The sequence below is a fragment of the Jaculus jaculus genome, chromosome 6, assembly GCF_020740685.1.
Source record: "Jaculus jaculus isolate mJacJac1 chromosome 6, mJacJac1.mat.Y.cur, whole genome shotgun sequence".
NCBI lineage: Eukaryota > Metazoa > Chordata > Mammalia > Rodentia > Dipodidae > Jaculus > Jaculus jaculus.
Genome location: NC_059107.1, coordinates 10,212,442 through 10,226,010, shown reverse-complemented (window position 1 = coordinate 10,226,010; position 13,569 = coordinate 10,212,442). Strand labels below are relative to the sequence as shown.

At 56.8% G+C, this 13,569-nt stretch overlaps 1 protein-coding gene across 1 annotated transcript in view; it reads left to right on the top strand.

The window, feature by feature from the left end:
• The window catches only part of Obscn (obscurin, cytoskeletal calmodulin and titin-interacting RhoGEF), a 150,599-nt gene extending 140,235 nt beyond the window's left edge, over window positions 1–10,364 (top strand). Inside the window, 18 exon segments of the mRNA XM_045151723.1 lie at window positions 527–604; window positions 934–1,106; window positions 1,304–1,330; window positions 2,533–2,685; window positions 2,782–2,827; window positions 3,242–3,319; window positions 3,594–5,565; window positions 6,185–6,272; window positions 6,475–6,569; window positions 6,688–6,855; window positions 7,547–7,669; window positions 7,847–8,017; window positions 8,541–8,625; window positions 8,829–9,068; window positions 9,267–9,490; window positions 9,675–9,750; window positions 9,938–10,087; window positions 10,185–10,364. Coding sequence (XP_045007658.1) covers window positions 527–604; window positions 934–1,106; window positions 1,304–1,330; window positions 2,533–2,685; window positions 2,782–2,827; window positions 3,242–3,319; window positions 3,594–5,565; window positions 6,185–6,272; window positions 6,475–6,569; window positions 6,688–6,855; window positions 7,547–7,669; window positions 7,847–8,017; window positions 8,541–8,625; window positions 8,829–9,068; window positions 9,267–9,490; window positions 9,675–9,750; window positions 9,938–10,087; window positions 10,185–10,362 — 4,125 coding nt within the window. The 3' untranslated portion in view covers window positions 10,363–10,364.
• The last annotated feature ends 3,205 nt before the right edge of the window (window positions 10,365–13,569 follow it).

The window sequence follows — 13,569 nt, the reverse complement described above, 5'->3', positions numbered from 1 at the left end:
GACAGCACCAAATAGCCAACAAACCCAGAGCACCAAACTGACACCTCGTAGGGCTGGACAGAAGGTCCTCCCCCAGTGACATACCTCCTTCCATCAGGGCTCTGCCTATTGGAGACTAAAGTTGCAAACTCAACCAAATCACCTGAGTCCAGCGCTGGAGAGACGGCTTAGCACTGAAGGCACTTGCCTGCGAAGCCTAAGGATCCATGTTCCACTCTCCAGGTCCCACATGAGCCAGACGCACAGGGTGATGCAAGCGCAAGGTCAACCGTGCACACAAGGCGGCCCACGCATCTGGTGTTTGGTTGCAGTGGCTGGAGGCCCTGGCGCTCTAATTCTCTCTCTCTCTCTCTCTCTCTCTCTCTCTCTCTCACTTATAAAACTAAATTACAAAAACAAAAACATCTTAATCTATGGGGTCATACATGCAAACTACCACGACGGGCATGTGAGCAGCATCTTTGGGGAGTATTTGAGCCAGGCTTGTGGCAGGGTGACTCCTGACTGAGCTGAGCCTTTGCCACAGGTCAAGGTCTACGTCCAGCAGCTGGTGGAAGGCCTGCACTATTTGCACAGCCGTGGTGTTCTCCACCTGGACATAAAGGTACTTACCCCATGGCACCTCTAAGACCCAGAGTAGAGACAGGTGGGAGCCTGGGGTCTGTAGGCTTGAAGCTGTAGGCCCACCATGTCAGCCCACTGGCAGGGCCTGCTTTCCAGTAAGCACAGGGAGCTCACAACTTCCCAGCCCTGCCAGGTGGTGCTCGGCTTTGATGGAGTGGAAGCTGTCCCTGAGCGGACGCCACGTCGGGCTAGCCTTGTGGGTCCCGGAGTATTCCCCTAGACTCAAAAGGCCAACACACACCTGCTCCTTGAGCTGTCTCCTGGCCTTTGACGTGTGGCCCTCCACAACTCCCCAACTCCACCTGACAGCCTCCCAACATCCTGATGGTGCACCCTGCTCGGGAAGACATTAAGATCTGTGACTTTGGCTTTGCCCAAAAAATCACCCCTTTGGAGCCACAGTACAGCAAGTATGGCTCACCTGAGTTTGTGTCCCCAGAGATCATTGAGCAGCGTCCCGTGAGCGAGGGATCCGATATCTGGTAAGTGGGTGGGCTGCTGGGAGGTGCGGGCCCTCCTGGGACCACTCATTCCTCCACCCCTGGGATGTCATTTAGCTCTGTGTGGACTGCCCAAGGGCCCTGTCTGATTCTCTGCCTCTTCCGGCCCTGACCTCCCACACGACCCCCCTTGTGCCCAGACCTGGTTGGACTCACAGTCTGTGATTTTGTTCCTACAGGGCCGTGGGTGTCATTGCCTACCTCAGGTGAGCAGACTCTGCTTGCAGCTCCCTCCTCTAAGCTGACCCCTCCCCTGCAGGCCCACGGAGTCAGGCGCACTGCTGGCCGTTCCTCAGACCAGCCCTGACACCCAAACGGCAGCTATCTTGGGACCAGGCTGTGGGCCAGCCCTGATAAGAAGTTCCAACCCGGCACTTCTCACCAACACACTGTCAACACGAGGCAGAGCTAAGCCATTTCCCTTCAGGGTCTCGGGGGAGGGGGTTGTCCCAGAGTCCACTCACTGACAACTACTGTGCTCAGACTGGGTCTCCTCTACAAGGCTGAAGGCTCATCTCCACCTCCAGCCAATGCTGGCTGTTACTCTGAATTGATCCTGAATCTCTCTGTCCAGTTCTGGACCTGAAACCTCACCTCAGGTTAAGACTAGGTGCCACCGCAAACTGACCTTGGATTCCTATCTCAGCTCGAGCCTGAATCCTCACTTCGGGCTGAGACTACATGCTTGATTCAGGCTGAGCCTGAATCTGTTTAATGTTGCATCTGGGCCCCATCAAGCTCAAGCCTAGTTACCACTCCAGGGTGAACTGAGGTCTCTACCCCAGCCTGAGCCCAGACCTCAGGCTTTGCTCACATCCTGGCTTCAAGTCCATCCTGTATTTCCTCTAAAAGCTGAGCTCTGATCCTCACCTCAGGCTAAGGCTGGCTACAGCAGCAGACCAACTCATCCTTGACCCTATGCCCGCCTGCACCTGGCTTGTCACACGAGTCCGACCCCTAATGCCCTCTCTAAGCTTGCCTGGGTCCCTGGTCTAAGCTGAGCCTGTATATCTCTGGGCCAACCCAAGACATATACTGGGATCTTTAGGTCTGAGTGAGAGTTAAGCACTCATCCCATTAGGGATTCCTTTTTCTTTCTTTTTTTTTAAAAAAATGTTATTTATTTTATTTTTTGACATTTTATTTATTTGAGAGAGAGAGAGAGAGAGAGAGAGAGAGAGAGGCATATACACAGAGTGTGTGGGTATGCCAGGGCCCCCAGCCACAGCAAACGAACCCCAGATACATGTGTGCCACCTTATCCATCTGGCTTACGTGGGTACTGGGGAACTGAACCTGGGTCTTTAGGCTTCCCAGGCAAGCGCCTTAGCTGCTAAGTCATCTCTGCAGCCTGCATTAGGGATTCTTATCTAAGAGTCAGCCTTCTCTACAACTCCCCCACTTTCAGCCTGACCTGCTCATCCCCGTTTGCGGGAGAGAGTGACCGTGCCACTCTGCTGAATGTTCTGGAGGGGCGAGTGTCCTGGGGTAGCCCTGTGGCCACCCACCTGAGTGAGGACGCCAAGGACTTCATCAAGGCCACACTGCAGAAGGCCCCTGAGTGAGTGAACACCTGTTCTCCCTTACCTGGGCTCCAGTGATCCCAGCCCCAAGACCAGCTGACCGCATGTCCCCCTTGGCTCTCCTCTCTCTCCAGGGTCAGGCCCAGGACCTCCCAATGCCTTGCCCACCCCTGGTTCCTGGTAAGTAGGCTAAGCAGACCCAGCTTGGGCTCAATCCCATGTTCTTAGGGCGGGAAACTAAGGCCAAGAGGGTTCATCAAGACAGAATTGTCCTGGACTGTTATCCCTCAGTCCAGAGGATATCTGCGCCTTTATATTTACTAAGGGGCACCTGGGACCCTCAGCAAAGAATTCCCAGGAGGTCAGCAGTAAGGGGCAATTATCCCTCTGATGTGTGGTCTCTGACTTGCCCTCTTGGGCATCTGGGTGAGGACTTGGATGTCCTGTACCCAGAGTTTCTGTGAAGGAGGTACCTACCCCTGAGTCTCCAGGGTGGGGACCAGTCTGCTGCCCCTGCCCAGCAGGACCTCCATCCATAGAGGGCCATCAGGGTGACTGGAGAGTCACTACAGCCACTCCTCTCTCTTACCACAGAAGTCCATGCCAGCTGAGGAAGCCCATTTTATTAACACCAAGCAGCTCAAGTTCCTTCTGGCTCGAAGTCGCTGGCAGGTGAGTTGAGGCCTCCCAGGGGGGGGCCGAGCCAAGGAAGAGAACCCGAGGCTGGCTGTGTGCTCTGCCTGAGCCGGGAGCACGGAAGACCAGGCCAGTCTGCTCGGTCTGGACCTGAGTCCCCATGATTGTACCAAGTGGTGGGAGAAGGGACAGCACTGAGTACAGGGGACCCCAAGTGTCCTGGGGCTCCCATTCAGAAGGACACTGGACACACAATCCTCTGCCCTGACTGGCCACACCCACCTGACACCCCTCTTTCCCCTGCCTCTAGCGCTCCCTGATGAGCTACAAATCCATCCTGGTGATGCGTTCCATCCCTGAGCTGTTCCAGGGCCCGCCAGACAGCCCATCCCTCGGAGTGGCCCGGCACCTGCGAGGGGACGCCAGCCGCTCCTCCAGCTCCGAGTCTTCCTCAGACAACGAACTCACCCCATTTGCCCGAGCAAAGTCCCTGCCACCCTCTCCAGTGACCCACTCCCCACTGCTGCACCCCCGGGGCTTCCTGCGACCCTCGGCCAGCCTTCCGGAGGAGACAGAGGCCTGCACGCCCACCACAGATGCAGCCCCGCCAGAGCCCGCACAGGCCGCTGGACCTCCAGCATCCCCTGGCAGCGTGCCCAGGCATAGTGTCATCAGCAGCCTGTTCTATCAGCAGGCAGGAGAGGGCTCAGAGCGTGGTGGCAAAGGCAGGCGGCACCCAGCCCGGCGCCGGCACCTGCTAAAGGGTGGGTACATCGCGAGGGCTCTTCCGGGCCTGCGCGAACCACTGATGGAGCACCAAGTGTTGGAGGAGGAGGAGGCCGATAAGGAGGAGCAGGCCTTGCTCATGAGCAAGACACCCTCGTTTGAGACTGCCCTGAGGCTGCCCAGCTCCAGTGCCCGAAAAGACCTTGACACCTCAGGCCGCAGCCGCTCCCTGGAGCACGACCCTCCAAGCACCACCAGCCCCTCCCAGGAGGTCTGCCAGGGACAGTGCCCACTGCCAGGCCCCTCAGGGGTGGTTCTTGAATCCTCTCCCAGGACCCTGGAGCACCCAGAAGGGTCCTTGCAAGGGGCCATGCTATTTTCATCTACTAGTGGTGTCTTGGGACCTGCTCAGCAAGACAGGTCACCTCAGCCCAGATGTCCCGGGAAGCCAGCCCTTCCCTGTCATCCTGGGCTAGGTTCTGCTCCCCAAGAAGGCTGTGGTCCCCTGTCACCAAAACCGTCTGGCTCTTTGCCTCCAGGGTCATTCAAGGAAACCCTTTTGGCGCCCCAAAGTTCCTGTCTCTCAGGAGTGCCCCAGGCAGCCCCAGCAGCTCCCCTGCCAGGCTCTAAGAAGAGCCCTGAGGGCATCTTTCCACCTGGGAGGACCCAGCCTGGACCCTCCAGTTCCCCAAGGCCAGACTCCAAGATGGGCCCCTCTCTGGATGCCGAGGACTTGTCTCAGGAAGCAAAGGATGCAGCTGACTTCACACCCCCCCTGCCACGGCCTCAGGAGCAGGCGACCACCCGGAAGTTCTCCCTGGAATCCCGTGGGGGCTACGCAGGGGTAGCGGGCTATGGGACCTTTGCCTTTGGTGGGGACGCAGGGGGCATGCTTGGGCAAGGTCCCCTTTGGGCCAGGATGGCCTGGGCAGTGTCTCAATCCTCAGAAGAGCAGGATGAGGCTGAGACTCAGAGTCCTCAGCCCTCGGCCAGCTCCGAGCCAGTACCTGAGGCCAGTAGGACACCCCTGAGGGCCTCCCCAAATCTGACCTCATGGCAGGAAGTTGAACAGGTGTCCCTGGTGCAGATCCGGGACCTGTCCGGTGACTCAGAAGCGGCCGACACCATCTCCTTGGATATTTCAGAGGTGGATCCCGCCTACCTCAATCTCTCTGATCTGTATGACATCAAATACCTCCCCTTTGAGTTCATGATTTTCAGGAGGGTGCCTAAACCCATGGAGCAGCCAGAGTCACCTGGCTCCGAGGCCGAGGCTGGAGAGGGGCTGGCAGAGTTCCTGGAGGAGGCTGCATGGCCCTGGCCTGGCGAGCTGGGCCTGCGTGCTGGCCTTGAGATCACAGAGGAGCCGGAGGACCTGGAGGCACTGCTGGGGGAGGCCGCTGTGGGCAGGAAGCGCAAGTGGTCCCCCTCCCGTGGCCTCTTCCAATTTCCTGGGAGGTGTCTGGCAGGGGAGGAGTCCGTGGAGCTCGGGCTACGCCACAGGGTGAAGGCTTCCATGGCTCACATCTCCAGGATCCTGAAAGGCAGGCCGGAAGGTGATTTCCCCATCATCTGGCACGTCCCTGTATCTCATTCTGTACCCATGGAGCCACCTTGCCCCTTTGCTCTGCGGATGGACAGCTGAGGGTCTTGCTGGCATCATCTCCCCAATGTCATATACTGCTTACAGCTTCCCGGCCTAGCTCCACAGGCCTCGGCCCAAATACTGGGGTCACCTCTACAGCTCTGGCACACCTCCTTACTACATGTCTGAGACCAGCTCTGGCCCATAACAGCTGTGGAGGAGAAGAACCATGAGGCCACGTTCACCAGGACCCCAAACACACTGTCCTGTCTCAGCCCTCACTGACCTGGGGTCCTCCTCATCCCCAGAGCTTTCCCAACCATACACTTCCCTGACCCCAGACCTTCAGCTGATCCTTAGGCCCTGTACCCCATGCTGAGGGCCTCAGTTCTCCAAGGGCTCACTGCTGAGGGAGATGGGAGGGTGGCTGCTGCAAGCTTAGCTCCATTTTTCTACAAGCTCCCCAGGGTCCTGACCTTTTCCCTGGGGGCATGGAAATTGGAGGTGGGGGGCAGAGTTCTTCCAAGACGCTTGTGCTGCCTGGAGGATCAGGCCTTCGACTGAGCTCCGGGACCCCCTTCCTCCTGCAGGGCCTGAGAAAGAGGAGCCTCCCAGGAAGAAGGCAGGCCTAACCTCCTTCCGGCTGTCAGGCCTGAAGGGCAGAGACCAAGGTGAGCAGTGGTGCTCCTCGGCTGCCAGTCCTGGAGAAGCTGGGCAAGTTCCCAGCCCAGCATGGCAGCTGGAACCAAGACGGGCTTCAGTGGGGGAGGCTAAGCAGTCTTACAAGGCTTCCTGTTAAGGCTGGGGCTGAGTGAAGGCCTCTGCTTGGACTGTCTGATTCAGAGGTCTCCTGTTCCTTCTTAGCTCCATCCTTCTTAAGGGAGCTCTCAGATGAGTCCGTGGTCCTGGGCCAGTCAGTGACACTGGCCTGTCAGGTGGTGGCCCAGCCAGCTGCCCAGGCCACCTGGAGCAAAGGTAAGGAACTGTCCCACAGGATGGGTGCTGGGGATCTGTGGGCAAGCAGCCATTTCAGGCCCAGCAGGAGGCCACTGTTGTCCTGGAGAAACCAGAGGATGGCTCTGTCCTGTCACAGATGGGACCCTCTTGGAGAGTAGTGGCCACCTCCTCATCTCCTCCACCCTGAAGAACTTCCAGCTGCTGACCATCCTGGTGGTGACCGAGGAGGACCTGGGCATGTACACCTGCAGCGTGAGCAATCTGCTGGGGACGGCAGTGACTACAGGAGTCCTGCGGAAGGCAGGTATGTGGACTGTGCTAGAAGTCTCCTCTGGGCCAGGAGGGCTGGAACTGGAGGTGCCAGGGACTTCATTCCACTCAGTGAGGTGGGAAATGCTGGCTCCCTTGGGTGTGAGGACCTGTGGGGTTGGGGGCTTCCATGTAGGGTGCCCAGGAGAAGGGGGGAGCCTCATGGAGCTGCTGCGGTTGCTTACAGTGCTCAGAACAGGGGAGCCTGCCTGTGCACCGGGCTGCTGGGAAGAAAGTCCCTGTGCATGGCCTTTGCTGGAGCTTACTCCGGTCTGGCACCGCTCCAACTTCCCACGTTACTTCCCGGCCTTCAAGGTGCCCAGGGACGCTTCTGAGGAAGCCGGGACAGGGGCCACTGGCCTAGCTGTCAGAACCCTGTGGGGCTCACACTGGCATTGGCTGACTTGGAGACGCTGTGCTAGGGTGCTCAGCATTGCTGAGCCACCAGAGCAAGGCCCTGACGAGATCCTTGACCACTCCAGGCAGTCGTCCCCTGGCCGCGTAGGAGAGGCATTGGGACTCTTCTCGTCCTAGCAGGAGGCCCCACACACTAAGCGATGAGACCAGTGGAGATTGGGCCTGGGAACCTGGCAGCTGCTGAGGGTGAGGGAGGGTGCTCAGGGCCTGGTCAGAGATCAGTTCTGGGAAGCTGAGGGCCCACACTCATCATGAGGTGACCCTTGCAGAGCGTCCCTCGTCCTCCCCATGCCCGATGGTGGGGGAAATATATGCAGATGGGGTGCTGCTGGTCTGGAAGCCTGTGGAGTCCTACGGCCCCGTAACCTACATCGTACAGTGCTGCCTAGAAGGTATGGAGTGAGCCCTTACCACGCTCCCTCAGGGGTGCCCAGGGCTCGGGCCGCCACCCAAGGACAACACAGAGAGGCCTCAGAAAGGAACCCAGTCTGCCCTGTGCCCCATGGATGGCCTCAGGAAAGGATTCCTCTCCACAACTCCCCAACTTTCTCTTCCTTCCCTGTGCTCAGGAGGCAGCTGGACCACTCTAGCCTCTGACATTTCTGACTGCTGCTACCTCGCTAGCAAGCTGTCCCGGGGTGGCGTGTACACCTTCCGAACGGCGTGCGTCAGCAAGGCAGGAATGGGGCCCTACAGCAGCCCTTCAGAGCAGGTCCTCCTGGGCGGGCCCAGCCACCTCGGTAAGCCACTTTCAGTAGACGGGGCAGACAGGGTGGCCCACAGATCAGGCACAGGCACCCTTCCACCACTGCCCTTAGGAGAAGGCCACGCCTGTCTGCCTGTATTGAGGATTCAAAGCCTGGCTTTCTAGGGATACCCCTCAGCTCTCTGTCCCCTTTATTCACCTACTCTTTATGTTACCCTGAGAGTTGGTACTGACTTCACTGGGTGCTTTGTCTGAATTAAGTAAAAGAGTCTGTTGTGGGCTCAGGAGAGGTGGTTTGATTACTATCCCTGGTCCATTCTGGAATGTCCCCTGCCATTTTCACACATGCAGTGACTTATGATGGCTGGTTCTGCCCTGATGATCCCTTATCCTTGTGCCCCCACAAAGTGACTCGAGGAATAAGAGATCAGAGCACATGGGATTTTAAAGAGAGTCCACTTGTACGGTGCCTGGGAAGGGGCGGTGGGAGAGGCAGGGAGAGAGAGGGCTGCTGGGATGCCCCTCCTTGATCCGTCCCCCGCCTCTCCCTGCCACAGCCTCTGAGGAGGAGAGTGGACAGGGACGGCCAGCCCAGCCCCTCCCCAGCACAAAAACCTTTGCCTTCCAGATGCAGATCCGGAGGTACAGGGACAACTGGGGAGGCTGGGAGGGTGGACACTGCGCCTTGACCTCCCCTGCTGGCTCACCACCCCGCTTCTTGCTGGCTCTAGGAAATCTGCCTTGTTCACTTTCCCCTCCGCCCTGGCGTCCTGGCTGAGCTTGCGTGCACCGCTCTGAGCGTGGGGAGGCCCCCTCCCAAGCCCTACCGTGTTTCCTTTCCCCAGGGGCCGCTTCAGTGTGGTGCGGCAGTGCAGGGAGAAGGCGACTGGGAGGGCCTTGGCCGCGAAGATCGTCCCCTACCAGCCTGAGAACAAGACAGCCGTGCTGCGAGAGTATGAAGCACTTAAGAGACTGCACCACCCGCACCTGGCCCAGCTCCACGCAGCCTACCTCAGCCCCCGGCACCTCGTGCTCATCCTGGAGCTGTGCTCTGGGCCAGAGCTGCTCCCCTGCCTGGCAGAGAGGTAAGGGGTGTGCCACCCACGGGAAGCGCTGGAACTCAGTGGACCCCCATTAGCGCCCCTCTTGGCCCACTGAGACAGGATTCTCAGCCTTCAGTGTGGTGCTCCTCTCCCCCATTCCCTCCTCCATGCGAGTCCTGTCTTGGTAGGGCACCCACCCTGCCCACGTTGGAACCTCTCTTGAACCCCCTGTGCCCTCAGGGCCTCCTACTCAGAGTCTGAGGTGAAGGACTACCTGTGGCAGATGCTGAGCGCCACCCAGTATCTGCATGCACAACACATCCTGCACCTCGACCTGAGGTCGGAAAACATGATGGTCACCGAGTACAACCTGCTGAAAGTCGTGGACCTGGGCAGCGCTCAGAGCCTCAGCCAGGAGAAGGTTCCACCCCCGGAGCACTTCAAGGACTACCTGGAGACCATGGGTGCGTATGTGGCACCTGACCCCATAGGGGCCAGAAGGAAGCCCCTTCCTCCCTGTGCTGCCCTCCCAGCCTGGCATCAGCCTCACGCACCTCTGTGCAGTCACCGGGGTCCCTCTGCTAACACCCAACACCCAAATCTACCCACCTGACCCACCCCACTTTCCCCACCCACGCTCCTCTGCAGCTCCAGAACTCCTGGAAGGCCAAGGGGCCGTCCCCCAGACAGACATCTGGGGCATCGGTGTGACCGCCTTCATCATGTGAGTCCTTCCAGGTGTCGGTGGAACTTGACGGGTAGGTGGGTGGGGCACGGAGTTGTAAATTCCCGCAGAGACATCCAAGGGTGGTCTCATTCCCGGTGCCCCACGATCCGCCGTGGTGATTTCAGAGTCCCTGCTCCCTCCATCCATCCAGGGTAAGAGTCCCCTGTGCCCTCCGCCCCCGCAGGCTCAGTGGCGAGTACCCGGTGAGCAGCGAGGGGACTCGCGACCTGCAGAAAGGCTTGCGCAAAGGCCTCATCCAGCTGAGCCGTTGCTACGCAGGGCTGTCCGGGGGGGCTGTGGCCTTCCTACAGAGCGCACTGTGCGCCAGACCCTGGTAAGGAACGCCCCCACCCGCCAGCTCCCCGCCCCCGAACCCCGCCCACGCGCATCTCTCTGGCCCACTGTTGATGCTGACCCACTCTGTGCCACAGGGGCCGGCCCTGCGCCTCCAGCTGTCTGCAGTGCCCGTGGCTGACGGAGGAGGGTCCTGCCGGCTCCCGCCTGGCACCCGTGACCTTCCCCACCGCGCGGCTGCGCTCCTTCGTGCGGGAGCGCGAGAAGCGGCGGGCGCTGCTGTACAAGAAGCACAACCTGGCTCAAGTGCGCTGAGCTCTGGCACCGACCCTGCGGGGTAAAGATGCGCCGCAGAGGGACGCGCGTGCCAATAAAAGATGCAGAACCGACTAGTGTCTTTTGCTTCGTGGAGAGTCCTGTCAGCCTCCTAGGGTGTGGGACCTTTGCTGTTTGCTTGTTGATCCTCTTGAAACCTTTGGCCCTGCCAGTCGTGTGGAGGTGGCTTCTTCTTTTAATGACCTGTTTATGCATTTATTCAGACTTCACACTCTGTGGCTCTGCGACACAACAGGAAACTTCTGTGTCGCAGATGACATTTTCTCTCGAGGCCCTGAGCATGTAGCTTTCTCCCAGAGCCCCCTGATTACAGATGGTGCTCCAGCCAGTTCTTAGACCCTGGAGGAACCAGTTGGCCATGATATCCTGAGGTCTTTAAAATTTTTTAAAAATATTTTATTTGGGCTGGAGAGATGGCTTAGCGGTTAAGCGATTGCCTGTGAAGCCTAAGGACCTCGGTTCGCGGCTCGGTTCCCCAGGTCCCACGTTAGCCAGATGCACAAGGGGGCGCACGCGTCTGGAGTTCGTTTGCAGAGGCTGGAAGCCCTGGCGCGCCCATTCTCTCTCTCTCCCTCTATCTGTCTTTCTCTCTGTGTCTGTCGCTCTCAAATAAATAAATAAAAAATTTAAAAAATAGGCTTCACAGGCAAGCGCCTTAACCACTAAGCAATCTCTCCAGCCTCCTCCTTTAAAAATATTTAATATTTATTTTTATTTATTAGAGACAGAGGAGAGAGAGTGCCCGAGGTCTTTATAAAAGACTTGGTTTGGAATTGCGGACTCTTCCCCCACTATGGGGGATAGGAGACACCAACCTCCAAATTATGGTCTGGTTGTGGCCCTGAGTGCTTCCTCATGCTCTTCCAGAGTCCGCTTGCCACCTGGGTTTCCTTCCATGTAAGAAAGGAAATTTGAGACAGAGGCTGGGATACTGAGCTATCCATAATTACAACAAAATACCAGAGACAACGTATGTACAGAAGAGGTTCCTTTTGGCTGACAAATTGGGGGGTTCTAGCCGCTGATCAAGAGGCTTCATTGCTTTGGTCCTGTGGTGAAGCTGCAGGGGACTTCCACCATCTACCCTGAGGGCACACCACCAGTGACCTAAGAATCTCCCGCCAGGCCCACTGTGCATCCACACTGCCAGTAGCAACCACCCTGGTGAACAAGCCCTTGGCACTGGCCTCTGGGGACACTCCACACCTAAACTGTAGAGGCTCAGGAGGGACATCAGGAAGCTGCCAAAAAGTCCTTCTCTCTTGCAGAGCACATCCCCAGGTGATAGCCTTCTGAGGCAGAAGCAGGCCACTTCAAATTAATGTCTCAACAGAGAAAGGGCCATATTCCCTCTTGGCTAAGGCTCATCACTACTGGGGAAGTGGCAGCTCTCACTTCTTTTCAGAATTGTCTGTTTCCTGACATCATCCAAGCTGGAAAGAATTCTGGTTTTCTTACTTGCCTCCCTCCACCCCCCAGATAGGGTCTCACTCTAGCTCAGCCTGACCTGGAATTCAGTATGTAGTCTTGGGGTGGCCTTGAACTCATGGTGACTCCACCTCTGCCTCCCCAGTGCTGGGATTAAAGGCGCGCGCCACCACGCCCGGCACTCTATTTGCTCTTTTTAATGACCTAAACCCCATGGTTGGTTGGCTCTTTATTTTTTTTTTAATTTATTTATATGAGAGAGATCGAGACTGAAAAGGGCAGAGGGAGAGAGAGGGAGAGAGTGGGCGCGCCAGGACTTCCAGCCACTGCAACCGAACTCCAGATGTGTGCGCCCCCTTGTGCATTTGGCTAACATGGGTCCTGGGGAATCGAGCCTCGAACCAGGGTCCTTAGGCTTCACAGGCAAGTGCTTAACCGCTAAGCCATCTCTCCAGCCCATAGTTGGTTCTTTCTAACAGTGTGTACCCAACTGCCTCCAGGATATGATGTGGAGAACTGTTTTCTTTGCCACAGGGAAGCAGCCACCTGGCTTAAAAAAAATTTTTTTTTTTAGAGAGAACAAGCGCCAGACACACAGAGAGAGAGAGAGGGAGGGAGGGGGAGAGAGAGAATTGGCAGGCTAGGGCCTTAGCCACTGCAATGGAATTTCAGACATTTGCGCCACCTAGTGGGCATGTGTGACCTTGCACTTGCCGCACCTTTGTGCGTCCAGCTAATGAAGGATCTGGAGAGTCAAACATTGGTCCTTAGTCTTCACAGGCAAATGCCTTAACCCTGCTAAACCATCTCTCCAGCCCCAGTCTGGCTTTTTTTTTTTTTTTTTTTTACCAAAGCTGTGTTCCTGGGAGTCTTGAGCTGGAGGAGGCATAATAATCATCTTGGTTACCAGCCCATCTCAGGCACCCAGTGACTGTCACATGCTGGTAAGTGCTGTCTGCCTCAGTTTCCCAATATCTAGACCATCATACCTGAATACTTCCCCAGAACACTTTGGCCTAAAATCTGAACCATCTCCAAGATAGAACTGACTGGGCTCCCTGACTCCATCAATCCACTCACTGCCCCTACGTCTCTCCTGTATTGTGATTTCCCTTCGGTCTTCTGTTGCTCTAACAGTGTATCTGAGGCTACCTAATGTGAGAAAAGAGGTTGATTTAGCTCACAGTATCAGAAGACTAAAATTCCAAATTTGTACCCCCATAGATTCTGCCTCTGGTGAGGGCTCCCTGGCTGGTCACATCACAGGAGGTAGCATTGATAAAAGATAAGTTCTAAGTTGTCCTCAAACTAATCTCAAAAGCCAGAAGGCTGAGGAAGAAAAAGAATAAGAGAAACTAAGCTGTTAATAGCTGCAAACAAAAACAGCAAAAAAGGCTGGAGAGATGGTTTAGCGGTTAAGGCATGTGCCTACAAAGCCAAAGGATCCCAGTTCCACTCTCCAGGACCCATGTAAGCCAGATGCACCATAGGGCACACGCGTCTGGAGTTCGTTTGCAGTGGCTGGAGGCCCTGGCACACCCATTCAGTCCCCCCCCTTTCTCTCAAATAAATAAATTAATTAATTAAAAATTATAAAGGGCTGGGTTGGAAACTTTGACTTCAATCCCATCACTATGATAAGCATTCTTTTTTTAATTATTTATTTATTTATTTATTTGAGAGCAACAGAGAGAAAGACAGATAGAGAGAGAATGGGCGCGCCAGGGCTTCCAGCCTCTGCAAACGAACTCCAGATGC